The 15356-nt window shown below is 33.6% G+C and overlaps 1 protein-coding gene across 1 annotated transcript; it reads left to right on the plus strand.

Moving 5' to 3' along the window:
* The first annotated feature begins 4931 nt into the window (after positions 1–4931).
* On the plus strand, positions 4932–5237 carry LOC124946315 (VQ motif-containing protein 1). The gene has a single exon (XM_047486877.1). It carries the CDS (start codon positions 4932–4934, stop codon positions 5235–5237), a length of 306 nt encoding a protein of 101 aa, XP_047342833.1.
* Positions 5238–15356: the final 10119 nt, after the last annotated feature.

Here is a 15356-nt window from a genome sequence, read left to right on the forward strand (position 1 = left end):
CATTCTTACTTTAGTTTTTTCTGAGGTTAATTTAACTTTAGTACCGAGTCACACTTGATGGGTAGATTTTGGTGCTACTAATCACATTAGTGTTTCTATATAGGGTTGTCTGAGCTGTCGAAAGCCAAGTAATGAAGAAAGATTCATTTTTGTGGGAAATGACAAATCAGTTGAAGTTGAGGCTATTGGGAATTTAAAATTATTATTAAGAACTAGTTCTTAGTTGGATTTGAAAGAAACTTTTGTTGTAGCGTCTTTTAGACGGAATTTGGTTTCTATTTCTGTTTTGGACAAATTTGATTTTTGTTGTTTATTTGGGAATAGTTAGTTTAGTCTTTCTTTAAATTCAAGTATTATTGCAACTCTTTGTCGGTTTATGATAATCCATATTTACTTGATACACTTGCCTCATATAATGAAACTTTGCATACAAGTACATGCGATATTAAAAGAAAATTAACAATTGAGAATTTTGCATCAATTCGACACAAGCGTTTAAGTCATATATCTAAACACAAAATTGAAAGACTTGTAAGTGATAGAATTCTTAATTCCCTTGATTTTTCCAATTTTGAGGTTTGTGTTGGATGTATTAAGGAAAAACAAATAAATGTAAGAAAATTGACTGCCAATAAAACTACGGACGTGTTAGAACTCATACATATTGATATTTGTAGGTCATTCCCTATGGCCTCTTGGAATGGTCAACGATATTTTATTTCGTTCATAGACGATTATTCAAGATATGATTTACCTATACCTTATCAATGAGAAGTCTCAAGCACTAGATGTTTTTAAAGCATACAAAGTTGAATTAGAAAATCAACTTGGTAAAAGAATTAAGGTTGTTAGATCCGACCGTGGTGATGAATTATATGGTCGATATGATGGATTGGGAAAACAATGTCTAGGACCATTTGCTAAATTCCTAGAGGAATGTGGAATTATAACTCAATACACTATGCCAAGTTCTCCTAGCATGAATGATGTATCTTAGAGACGAAACAGAAGTCTTAAGGATATGATAAGAAGCATGATTTCTCATTCTACCTTACCTGAATCTCTCTAGGAAGAAGCAACAAAGAATGCAGCTTATATTTTCAATAGAGTTCCAACTAAAGCAACAACTAAAACTCCTTATGAGCTTTGGACTGAAAATAAAAAACAGTCTTACAATATTTTCATATTTGGTGAAGTCCAGCAGAAACAAGGCCTTATAATCCTAATGAAAAGAAATTGGACTCTAAAATAGTTAGTTGTTACTTTATTGGATATTCCGAGAAATCAAGGGGTTACAAGTTATTTGTTCCCACGAACATAACTATTTTTAGACGGGAAATGTAGTGTTCTTTGATGATTTTGAGTTTGAGGGAAGATATACTAAGGAGTTTGTATTTGAAGAGGAATTTGTTCAAATTCATGCTATTGATGATAATCATGAATTTATTTAAGATATTAATCAAGAAGTAATATCAGAACTTCAAGACATTAATACAAATCTTTTCATTGAGAATGAGGTAAACATTCCTAAGGAACAAACTCAACAACTTCAAGAACAAATGACATTACGAAGATCCACAAGAGAAAGAAATTCTATTTTGGATGACTATATTTTATTTCTCCTAGAGCATGAGGATAGCGTTGAAATGATGAAAGATAATCCTATCAACTTACATCAAGAAATACATAGTTCTAATTCTCATAAATGGATTATTTCCATGAATGAAGAAATTAAGTCCATGAAAGACAATAACGTTTGGGATCTCATTACTTGAAGGTGTGAAACCTATTGGTTGTAAATGGATATTTAAAACTAAAAGGGATTCAAAGGATGATGTAGAAAGATATAAGGAACGTTTGTTGCAAAGGGTTTCCCTCAGAGGGAAGGTATTGTTTTTACAAAAACATTTCCCCCTGAACTTATTTAGGACGATTATGGCATTAGTGACACATTTTGACTTTGAGCTACATCAAATGGATTTTAAGACTGCGTGTTAAATTGGTAACATTGATGAAATAACTTTTATGAACCAACCAGAAAATTTTATGGTGGAAGAACCAAATAAAATGGTTTGTAAACTAAAGAAATATGGTCTAAAACAAGCTTCTCGTCAATGGTAACACAAATTTCATGAAATTATTATCTCATTTGGTTTTGAGAGTAATGTGATTGATGATTGTGTACCACAAGTTTAGTGGGAGCAAACATATTTTTCTAATTTTATGTGTTGAATATATTTTTTGCTAGTAATGATATTGACTTACTACATGAAACTAAGATTTTTTTTCAACTAAGTTTGAGATGAAAGGTCTTGGTGATGCCTCTTTTGTATTATGAATAGAGATACATCGAGATCGTTCTCGAGGTATACTTGGATTGTCACAAAAGAGCTACATTGAAAATATACTAAAGAGATATTGCATACATGAATGTAAATTAGGAACTATTCCCATTGTTAAAAGAGACAATTTTTTTCTTCAATAATTCTCTAATAATGATCTTGAAGTTAAAGAAATGCAAAAAATTCCTTATGCGTCTACAGTAGGGAGTTTGATGTATGCACACGTTTGTACTCGACCAAAATTTGCATACAATGTCAGAATGTTATATGGTATTTGAAAAGAACTAAAGACTTCATGCTCACATAAGTAATCAGACTAACTAGAAATCATTGAATATTCAGATTTTGTTAGATGTCAAGGCAGTCGGAGATCCACTTTAGGTTATATCTTCATGCTTGCTAGAAGAACAATCTCATGGAAAAGTACTCACAGTTTCCTCTACTATGACCGCTGAATTTATAACATGTCACGAGGCATCTAATCATGAAATATGGATGCGAAATTTTGTCATTAGACTAAAAATTGTGAAAAAGAATTAAAAGACCATTAAAGTTATTTTGTGAGAATAAATCAGTAATCATATATTTGAACAACAATAGGAGTTCAACCAAGTAAAAATGCGACATCAATTATCACCTTTAGAAACTTTATGATGCCTATGTAACCAGCAAAGCTATCTATGACTAGTTTGATTTAGTTTAAAGTAATTAGTGAAAACAGTATAATAAACTGTTATTGTATTAAAAAAATAGTTTAAATAACTAAAATCAAATGTATTTAAACTTTTAACAAATATAAAGGTTAACTATTTGAATAAGTTGAATACAATATCAGTGTATAAATTAAATTAGAGTCCATAATCTGAATCAAACTAGTCATTATTCACTCTGTGCCAACACTTAGGGCTTGTTAATTGAAAATCAATTTAATTAATCACTGAGTAAACAGTTAATTATAAGTAATTAATCAAAATGTTACACAGATCCCAACAAATATATCATTAGGTCAAGACAACCGTGAATATTATTAAACTGTTCATTTTCATGGTTCTAATAAGAGTTTAAATTTACTTAACATCCATGATTTACTTCAACAATGATTGAAATTATTGGTGGTATGATATCACTTAAGATTTTGTTACTTTACATAATATTGATGGATAGGAATCTTCAATTATTTATAATGTCATTGTTAACAATTCTAGGTAGATTTTGTTTCTCCTTATCAATCTGATTAATAATTGATTTCGAATATTTTTTATCCCGTTTCAATAATACTCACATATAAATTTTCAATGTTTTAATGTTCTTCTGTTTTATATTTAAATAAGTATATAATTAGTATGAATATTATAATTAGTCTCACACTCAAGTAAAATAATCCAATCTGAATAGTTTATATCTTGGCGAGTTTATATATGCATAATAGATAATAGTGAATTTTGATCCTAATTTCAATCTTGGACCTTCTTCGGTTTTGGGTTATTCGAGTAACTAAAAAAGAAAAATCAAACATTACTTCACTCTATTTTTATTTATCAAATCAATTAAATTTTAACCAAAATATTAAAATATTTTTATTTTAAATTATTATTTTTTATTTTTATTTTATTTATATATATATATATACTCTTTAAGTCTTTTTATCAAAAACAACCTCTTTACCTCTTCAAAATTATTATAAATCATCATAATTTTTCTTTTTTAGATTATTTCAATAATCACAGCCGATGAAATACTTATTGATAAATTATATAGTTAGGGTAGCCTTAAAGTTTCAAAATTATAAATTTTAATTTTAAATATATAATGTAGTTTCTTTTATCGGAAAAGGACTGGGTTGGGCTGGGCTGTACAACCCACCAAATAGGACTATTCTACACTCTTGTTACCTTTCAAAAACTGATATTTAATTATAAATTATAATACAAAATTTCCAATATAAAATTAAATTTGAGTATTTTTTTATACATTTTGTTGATTTTTTCTCAACTATTATATTTTCTCAAATACAAATAAATTACTTTTGATAAAAAAAAAGTAATAATAAATAAATAAAGACAATTTATTTTTGGCCAGAGAACTCTAAACTTGGCATTACATGGAAGATTTTAACAATGCAAAAATCCAAAATATGTTTCAAAATATCTTCTTAACCTTCTGATTTTATTTTTATTTTAATTTGAAAGATAAATGTGTCAAAATATATTTAACAACAGTCCAAAACATATAAGTAAAATTGAAAAATCAAAAATTAAACAAGGCCTTATATTATATATTTATAAAAATGGACACAAAATTATAAATGAATTCCAAACAAGACCATATCAAGTTGCATGAAATCCAAACAAGACCATATCAAGTTGCATGGTTTGACCACATCAATCAAACGGGTCCTTCGAGACTGCGTGACTACAGTCAACACATGATGACTCATCTTACCTACCTTTCCTTTTCCCTCATTTTTAATTATACATAAAATGATCATTAATCAACTATATATATATTTCTTCAACAATTGCATCACCACATAAAAACTATATTATTAAAAAAATATATTGTTTTCATACATAATTTAAAAGTCGAGATATGAAACAAGGAGGCAATGGATTTGCAGAGAAAGTGAAAGTGGTGATAATTGATACCCAATACGTGGAAACCGATGCTTCAAGTTTCAAGTCAGTAGTACAGCAGCTCACCGGAAAACATGCGACGGCGGCATCTCAGGCGAAGTATTGTGCCGCCAGATCAACTGGTGGAATTGTCGCCGGCGCCGGAGGAAGCTGCGGGGAAGAATCGTTTTTGTCGAGGGGATTGTCATTCAAACATTTTGATGGGTTGCTTATGGATCTTCCTCATCTTGATGAACTCTTATCAGCTTCATTTCCTGTTTGAAGATAACTCTCTCATATTATATTATACATATGATGTATCATTTCTTTCTTTATTTTTTTTTTTAAGATAAAAAGTATTAACGTGGATTGATATCTATATATATACAATTATACTTAATTTTTTAAAGTGTTTGGATTTCTGGATCGAGAGCTGTAGTTAATTTGGATATATATGTGAGAGTAAATGGATACTTGAGTCGGATTGTGAGTTGACCCGCCCATAAACTTAAAACGGTTAAAAATAAAATTAAAAATGCTATAAATATGGTTTAAACTTGCAACCTAACAAAAACAAGTACAATCATTTAACCAAAGCTAATAACACTTTATATTTTAAATTCAACACCTAATTTGATGAACGCGGTGATTCATCAATAACTTTTAATCAGTCATAATTCTCTTTTGACTTTACGCTATATATTTTACTATTATTAGTGAGCAATAATGGAAGAATTTCTTCATATGTATAAAAAAGGGGACATAATTCATATGCATATAGTAAGTCTCGCCTATGCTACTTTAATGATAGTCTTTACATTTTCCCTTTTACTCGTAGTATGAGGAATAATTGGATTCTAGAGGTCAAACTAATTGAGTTGAGGAATCAAACTGTATCAATTGTTTTAGAGATCATTCTGCAATGTAAGATTAAATGGATACTTGAGTCGGATTGTAGGTTGACCCACCCATAAATTTAAAACAGTTAAAAATAAAATTAAGAATGCTATCACATTTTTATCGTTATATTTTTTTCACGGTTTTTTATATTATTACTCGTGCAAATGCATACATGCTAGTTTAATATTATAAGAGTATTTTAATTTATTTATGTGATTGATGAAAGAATAAAAGAAAAAATTGTGATTTTTGTTTAAATTATTAAAATTATCTAACCAAACAAAAACTAAATGTAAAAAAAAAAAACTTTTTTCTAAATTAGTTTTACCTGATTTATTCATATTATACTATTAAATAAATAAATAAATAAATATATATATATATATATATATATATATATATATATATATATATATATATATATATATAAAAGAGTAAATGAATATTTTAGTCGAATCGTGGGATGACCCGCCCATAAACTTGAAATAGTTAAAAATTAAATTAAAAATGATATAAGTATGTTTCGAACTTATGATCTAACAAAAATAAGTACAAACATTTAAACAACTAGACTAATAAGACTTTATATTTTAAATTTAACACAAAATTTGATAAACATGTGATAATCCTAACAATATAAGTTTAAATTTTTAATTAACTAATATATATATATATAATAATAACAATAATGTTTAATTTGAATTTGCTTGGTTTGCTCGGTCGAGAACTATGATTAATTTGAATATATATGTGAAAGTAAATAGATACTTGGGTCGGATCGTGGGTTGACCCGCCCATAAACTTGAAACGGTTAAAAATAAGAATTAAATTAAAAATATTATATGTATATTTCGAACTTGCAACCTAACAGAAACAATTACAAACTTTTAATCAAGTGTGATTGAGATGTGACCGAGAGATAAGAGGCTAATACTAAATGAGAGTGGTTAAAAAATATGAATCAAATATTTGATTGACCAAAGTGTAAGGTTACGATGTTAAATGTCGATTGAGATTGGTGGTTGGTTTGCCTATGGATAAGAGACATGTGATTGTAATGTGGTTTGTCAAGAGATAAGAGACCGGTAACAAAGAATCGTGAGGTCACGAGATTAGAGGTCGATTGAGATTGGTGGTTGGTTTACTAAAAGTTATAAGAGGCGTATAAAAAATATGATTTGAGACTAGTAGTTGGTTTGTTGAGAGATAGAGGCGTGTGAAAGTGTGATTGAGATTGGTGATTCGTTTGCCGATAGATAAGAGGTGTGTGAAAATGTGATTGAGATTGGTGGTTGATTTGTCGATGGATAAGAGACATGTGAAAATATTATTAAGATTGGTGGTTAGTTTATTGAGGGATAGAGGCGTTTGGAAGTGCGATTGATATTGATGGTTGGTTTGTCGATAGATAAAAGGCTGATAACATCTGTTTGCCAAGGAATTAGAGACTTATGAAAGTGTGATGGGATGTGGTTCTCCAAGGGATAAGAGATCAGTAATAAGTGATAATGAGGTGACGAGATTAGAGGTCTATTGAGATTGGTGATTGATTTTCCAAATGATAAAAGACGTGTGAAAGTGTGATTGAGATTGGTGATTGATTTTCCAAATGATTAGAGATGTGTGAGTGTGATTGAGATTGGTGATTGGGTTACCGAGGGATAAGAGACGTGTAAAAGTGTTATTTGGATTCGTGATTGATTTGTTGAGAGATAAGAGGTCGGTAACATTATGATTGGTGGTTGATTTGCCAAGAGATATAAAGGTTGGTAACAAAGAATAGTATAGTCACGAGATTATAGGTGAATTGGGATCGGTGGTTGGTTTGTTGAGGGATTAGAGGCATGTAAGTATGAAAGTGTGAGATTACGAGATGAGAGGTCGATTGGAATTGGTAATTGTTTTACCGATGAATAAGAGGTCAGTAATATTGGAATTAGTGGTTAGTTTGCTGAGGGATAAGAGGTCGATTCAGGTTAGTGGTTGGTTGGTTTGCTGAGAGATAAGAGAGGCATGTAAAAGTGTGATTGTAGTTGGTGGTTGTTTGTCAAAGGAAAAAGGCGTTTGAAAGTGTGATGTCATGAGATTGAGAGGTTCATTGGGATTGGTGGTTAGTTTGGCGAGATATAAGAGGCATGTAAAAGTAATAGATCATGAGATGATAGGTCAATTAGAATTGGTGGTTGGTTTGTCGGGGTAAGAGACCAATAATAAAGGATCATAAGGTTACGAGATTAGAGGTCAATTGTGATTAGTAGTTGATTTATCGAGGGATTAGAAACATGTGAAAGCATGAGGTCATGAGATGAGAGGTCGATGGAATTAGTGGTTGGTTTGCCAAAGAATAAGAGGCCGATAAGATTGAGATTGGTGGTTTGTTTATTGAGGGATATATAAGAGACTAGTAATAAATGATCGTAAGATCACGAGATTAGAGGTTGATTGTGATTTATGGTTAAAAGTATATGTGAATGAGATATCAATTAACCGAAATATGTGGCCACGATATTAGAGATCGATTGTGATTGGCGGTTGATTTGTTGAAAGATAAAAGGCGTCGGAAAGTATGAGGTCATGAGATTGAGAGGTCAATTGAGATTTTGATGGTTAGTTTGACAAGGGATAAGAGATGTGTGAAAGTGTGGGAGGTCACAATATTAGTAATTAGAGTTGTCTATTAGGAAAAGAATATATGAGTAATTGAACAATTATAGTTGAACATTTTTTTACAGTAAAATTGTGACATTATCCATTTCTTTTATAAATTTCAATATAATTCACTGTTTCTTTATCTAATTATTAAAAAAATGGTAAAAATTACATTTATTCACTCGTTTTATCCAAAATTTTATCGTTATTTATTTATATTCATCATAATTATTTTTTAAACTCACCCCACTACTGAATCATAGGTCCGTCCCTGACTTTAAGTGATCTAATAAGATCTAGAATTATGTTAAAGAATGTTGCCAATAGAAACACATCCTTAAAAAATTAAGTAAAAAAAAACTACATCAAAATGCCAATAATTTGTGGTAGAACTGATTTGCATACACTAAGAAAATAGCATTTAGGGTCAAATAGTACATAATAAAGTGATAATCAATATTAATGAAAGCTGATAGTTATGACCCGAATAAATTTTGAATTTGAAATAGTACCATAACTTGCGAAACTCAATAAAATTAATGAATGGATCAAAGGATTCCAAATGAGACTAATCAATTACTTTTCAACTTATAATTTCCTGTCAGGTCCAGTCGTGTACTCATGCTGTATATCCATGCATGTTTATTTTGTAAAATCTTTAGGTCAAGTTTGACACCAATAATATTTCATCATAAATTGTTTTTATTTTATTACTTATAAAATTAAAAAATAAATATAATTAAGGTCATATGAAGAATTTACCAATCAAAACCAAAATCAAGTGATATTTTTTTTTTGTCATTTATAAAAGAAACAATTCACTTTTTCTTGAATAAAACCGATATCAAACAACCCCCAACTAAGTTGAATAATTTGACCATGATAGATCTCCCTCCAGTCTTTCTAGACAGCGAAACGGTCAACTAATCTCACCATGAGATCACAACCGTCCATCTACGATATGTTCGATATGTTGATAACAAGATGCCAAAATATATCTTTCTTATTATCTCAAATAAATTTTTACAACTCTTTATAGGAAAGTATAGATTCTTCATATGCTTGACTCTTCAAATGACAAAACAAAATTATTCTGCATATTAAATAGCTCCCACCCAAATCTCTTGGTTATCCCACTCACCCCTAGTTATTACTCTAGGATTATTAAACATCAAAAAACTAAATACCTTATTAATTAAAATTTATTCAACAAATTTCCCCCTTAAACTTAAATATTCTTCCCATCTCTCATTCCAATCAGCCTTTTACAACTCTCCAGCAGTGTGGTCGGTAATGGCTTGGTGAATATGTCAGCGGCTTGAGCTCGACTTTCAACATGCTCCAACTCAACCTTTCCTTCTTTGACTTGTTCTCGAATGAAATGAAATCGGACGTCAATGTGCTTGCTCCTTCCGTGATTAACTGGATTCTTTGCCAACTCGATCGCCGACTTGTTATCAACTCGAATCACAGTCCCTTCGTCTCGGATCACTCCCAAATGCTTTAGTAAATTTGAAAGCCATACTGCATGACACACACTCCAAGAGGCCGCCACATACTCTGCCTCGCAGGTCGACAGAGTTACAATAGGCTGCTTCTTTGACAACCAAGTAAAAGCCGTATTTCCGAGTAGGAATACATAACCTGAAGTACTTTTCCGGTCATCAACATCACCACACCAATCACTATCAGAGTAACCCACTAATCGGTAGTTATCTGATTTTGAATAGAAGATACCAAGTGAAAGAGTTCCTCGAACATATCTCAGAATTCTCTTCAAGGCCTTCCAATGTGTATAGCTTGGATCCTCCATGAATTTGCTTGTTATCCCAACACTCAACATTAGGTCGGGTCTCGTGCTTGTAAGATACCTTAGACTTCCGACTAAGCTTCGATATCTCCCAACATCAGCCCGTTCTCCTCCATCAAACTTTGAGAGTTTAGTGCCTGGTTCCATTAGAGTTGAAACTGGGTTGCAGTCCTCCATTTTAAACTTCTTTAAAATTTCAAGCGCATACCTCTCTTGGGATATAAAAATCCCTTCCTCTGACTGCTTCACTTCTAGGCCAAGAAAATATTTCATCAAACCTAAGTCTGTCATCTCGAACTCCTTGTTCATTACCTCCTTGAACTTCTCAATCAGTTTTGTGTTGCTTCCGGTGAATATGAGGTCGTCGACATAGAGAGCGACTACCATCATATCATTTTCTGATTTCTTTGTATACAAGGCATGCTCGTACGGACATTGCTGGTACCCATTTTTCTTGAAATACTCGTCAATTCTCTCATTCCAAGCACGAGGAGCCTGCTTCAGCCCATAGAGGGCTTTTCTCAATCTCAACACCTTCTTCTCATCACCTCTCTTCATATACCCAAGTAGTTGCTCGACGTACACTTCCTCCAACACTCCATTTAGAAATGCTGATTTCACATCTATCTGTAGAATTGGCCATTGGTTTTGAGTAGCTAACGAGATCAGAAGTCAGATTGACTCCATTCTCGTGACAGGAGCAAAAACTTCATCATAATCGATTCCCTCCTTTTGTCTATAGCCCTTCACCACAAGTCGAGCCTTATAACGCTCAACCTCTTCTTCGACATTCATCTTTTTTTTGTACACCCATTTTACTCCAATGGGTCGAGTTCCTTCAGGAAGGTCGGTTAGCTCCCAGGTTTTATTGCGTTCAATTGCCCCAATTTCTTCATCCATAGCCGATCTCCATTTCTCGTCTTGTACAGCTTTCTCAAAATTCAAATCTTCTGAGTCGGCGAGAAGACATACAATGTGGACTTTATTTGTAGTGTCATATATCTCCCGTAGACTTCTCATTCTGGGCTGTAGAGGCTCAGATTCATCTTCTGAAAGCTCGGTGGTTGTTGATATCGGAGGCATAACAGCCTCTGAACTAGTTTCTTCCTCAATCGGGTTACTCCAGTTCCATGTCATTGATTCCTCCACGTGAACATCTCGACTCACCACCAATTTCTTATTAATAGGATCAAACAATTTATATGCCTTAGATTTTTCATCATACCCGATAAATATGTACTTCTTGCTTCGATCTTCTAACTTTGTCCTGTGTTGACTTGGTACTTGCCCATAGGCCACACTACCGAATACCTTGAGATGAAAGACACTCGGCTTCATACCACTCCAAATCTCTTGAGGTGTCTTCTCTCCTAGCTTGGCATGTGGACATCTATTTTGCACATAAACTACGCACTGCACTGCCTTTGCCCAAAACTGTTTCGACATATTCTTTCCTTTCAACATAGATCGAACCATATCGAGTATAGTTCGATTCTTTCGTTCTGCTACACCGTTTTGCTGCGGAGAATATGGAGCAGTCAAGAAACGCTTGATTTCATATTCTTCGCAGTATTTGTTGAACTCGTTAGAAGTGAACTCACCTCCTCTGTCAGATCGGACTGCTTTGATAACTTTGTTTGTTTCTTTCTCCACCATCACTTTAAATTTCTTGAAGTTTTCAAACACTTCTGACTTCTCTTTCAGAAAATAAACCCACGTCTTTCTCGAAAAATCATCAATTAAAGAAAGGAAGTATCTTTTATCACTAAATGATTCTGAAGTTATTAGCCCACATAAATCTGTGTGAATCAGTCCGAGTTGCTCATTTGCTCTGTATTCAGAACTGTTTGGGAAAGAAGTCCTCGCTTGTTTCCCGATCACACATTCTTCATAGAACCTCTTTTCAAATATAATGTTAGGAAGTCCAAGCACCATCTCCTTTTTTACCAGCTCGTTCAACCCTCCGAAGTGAAGATGACCGAATCGATAATTCCACTTCATGGCCTCATCCTCTAGATCAAGTTGCATACATTTATCTTGAACTATTTTAAGCTCAAGTTTGTACATACGGTTTTTCTTCATTTCTACCTGGGCAATGAGTCTCCCAAGTTTATCCTTCAGTTGCATTTCTCGGTCCTTCATTATAGCTGAGTACCCTTTCTCCATCAACTGTCCCATGCTCAGTATGTTGCTTTTGAGATCAGGTACGTAGTAAACATCTCTGATTTCTCCGATTCCCCCATTTTTCTGCTGATACCTGATCGTTCTTCGACCTTTGACGGCTACTTTTGAAGCATCGCCGAAAGAAATGGATCCGGACTCCACCTTTGAGAGTTTTTTGAATAAGCTCTCGTCGCCGCACATGTGGTTACTTGCCCCAGTATCCAAGTACCAAAATGAGTTATTAGAACAACTTGGTTTGATCTCAGTTTCTGGAATTTTTGTCACCAGCAACAATCCTTCATCTTCTTTCTCAGCAAAGAAGTTTGTTGGTTCCTCTTTTTTCTTCTCGGATATATAATATTTGGAAATATGACCCAGCTTTCCGCAATTATAGCATTTTATCGAGTAACAATCTTTGGAAACATGCCCATTCTTTCCACAATTATAACACTCAATATTATTATTTGTGTTTGTCCGGCCACCCCGAGCTTGACCTCTGCCATGCCAGTTCTGTTGGCCGACTTGCTCACTTCCTCGTCCTCCTCTTCCTCTACCACCTAGGCTTCTGCCTCTCCCTCTGCCTTTGGTACTCTGAGCATAAAGTACCTTCTCCTCTTTTATTGTCGCCTTCGCCTGGAGAGCCTATTCAAGAGACTCTCCCTTCTTGTTTTTCCTTCTCTGCTCATGCGCTTCCAAGGACCCAGCAAGCTCTTCAATGGTGAGCATTGATAGATCCTTAGATTCCTCTATTGCGCACACAATATTTTCGAAACTATCTTTCAATGACCTCAGAATCTTTTCAACAACTCGGTTTGATGAAAGACTCTCACCATTCCGATTTAGTTTGTTCACCACGGTCTCCACTCGAGTAATGAACTCAGATACGCTTTCAGACTCTTTCATCCTCATGTTTTCTAGATCGCCCCTTAGGGTTTGAAGTCAGACTTGCTTCACCCGTTCGTCTCATTTGTTTGCTATTTCGAGTGTATCCCATGCCACTTTGGAAGATTTTGCGTCAGCTATCTTCTCAAAACCAGATTCGTCGACAGATCGGTATAGTAGATATAGAGCCGCCCTATATTTAGCTCGAACGACCTTCAACGCGTTCAACTGGGCATTTGAATACCCATCTGTGTTCTCCGGTTTCTCATACCCAGTCTCGACCACATCCCAGTTATCTTGGGAACCGAAAAGGGCCTTCATCTGCACCTTCCAGTTGTTGTAGTTGACGCCTTTTGTCAACTTGGGTAGCGGGATGCCATTGGTTAGACCTGTCATTCCTCTCAAGTGTTTACACTCAACACACACACCTCACATGGCTCTCGATCGCTCTTGTTTTTCTCTCTCGGCCAGCGCACACCGCAGCGTTCTCTTTTGAGACTAACAGATTTTCTCACGCTCACCTCACACACAATAGCTCTGATACCAATTTGTTGATAACAAGATGCCAAAATATATCTTTCTTATTATCTCAAATAGATTTTTACAACTCTTTATAGGAAAGCATAGACTCTTCATATGCTTGACTCTTCAAATGACAAAACAAAATTATTCTGCATATTAAATAGCTCCCACGCAAATCTCTTGGTTATCCCACTCACCCCTAGTTATTACTCTAGGATTATTAAACATCAAAAAACTAAATACCTTATTAATTAAAGTTTATTCAACACGATACACCAGTCTCTATTAGTTCGATCTCATATATATTATGTATATATAGAGAAAGACTTCTTGTGCATTTCATCAATATATCATATAATTATTATAAAATCTAAAGAAAATACAATATAATAATTAATATTGGAGATGGAACGACGTTGTAAAGGCAAGAGATGTGTAGATGCGGTACCAGTGAAGGTGGTGATAATCGACACACAATATCTGGATACCGACGCATCGAGGTTCAAATCGGTAGTACAACTTAGTGGAAAAATGTGACTGCAGAATCTCAAGTCATGTGTTATAATTGAACCACAATAAACACGATAATAAAAACGAAAAGAAAAACGAACACTAAAAATTACGTGGAAAACCCTTAACGGGTGAAAAACCATGGGCAGAAGAGAATGTTTCACTATATCGAAGTTTGTACAATTTTTGTGGCCAACATAAAACTGATAAGAGAAAAGACGGTTGTTTACTATATTTGTTGCCAAACCTTAAAATACAATGTGTATATATAGGGTATATAAGTTAAAGAGGGTCAAACTCATTAAGTCTACAGGTCCATACCGTGCGGGCAAAGCCCGCCTGTCCAACAAGAATTCGGGCCACAAACTCTAACAATCTCCACCTTGACACGAATTTCAATCTTTGATAGAAAAACCACAAAATCAAACATCTTCCACCAAAGCCCCTAAGGCATAACTCAGCAATGAAGACCAACCAAGTTCAAGCAATGCTCAAACTTTGTAATAGGAAGTGACTTGGTCATCATATATGCAGGATTATTGTGTGTGCTCACATTGCTCATAACACACCACGGGCAATCACATCACTCACAAAATGATACCATACATCAATGTGTTTAGTCCTCTCGTGAAACATCTGATCATTTGTTAGAAAAATAGCACTCTGGCTATCAAAATAGATTGTAGAAATCTACAAATCTTTAAATCTTCATTAAGTTCTTCAAACAAGTCTTTCATCAAAATTGCTTCTTTGCAATCTTCTGTAATCGTCATGTACTCTATCTCTGTAGTAGACAAAGCAATTGTAGCCTACAGCATAGCCTTCCAGTTAATAGCGCAACTACCAACACAAAAAATATAAACAGACAAAGATCTTCTCTTATCGAGATCTCCAGCGTAATCTGAATCAACGTAACTTATAACTCCATCTCTACTCTTCCCAAACTGTAATCCAACATCAGTAGCT

The sequence above is a fragment of the Impatiens glandulifera genome, chromosome 7, assembly GCF_907164915.1.
Source record: "Impatiens glandulifera chromosome 7, dImpGla2.1, whole genome shotgun sequence".
Taxonomy (NCBI): domain Eukaryota; kingdom Viridiplantae; phylum Streptophyta; class Magnoliopsida; order Ericales; family Balsaminaceae; genus Impatiens; species Impatiens glandulifera.

What these genes read in the sequence shown, in the direction of transcription:
- LOC124946315 (XM_047486877.1), top strand. Translation starts at nt 4,932, where the DNA reads ATGAAACAAGGAGGCAATGGATTTGCAGAGAAAGTGAAAGTGGTGATA.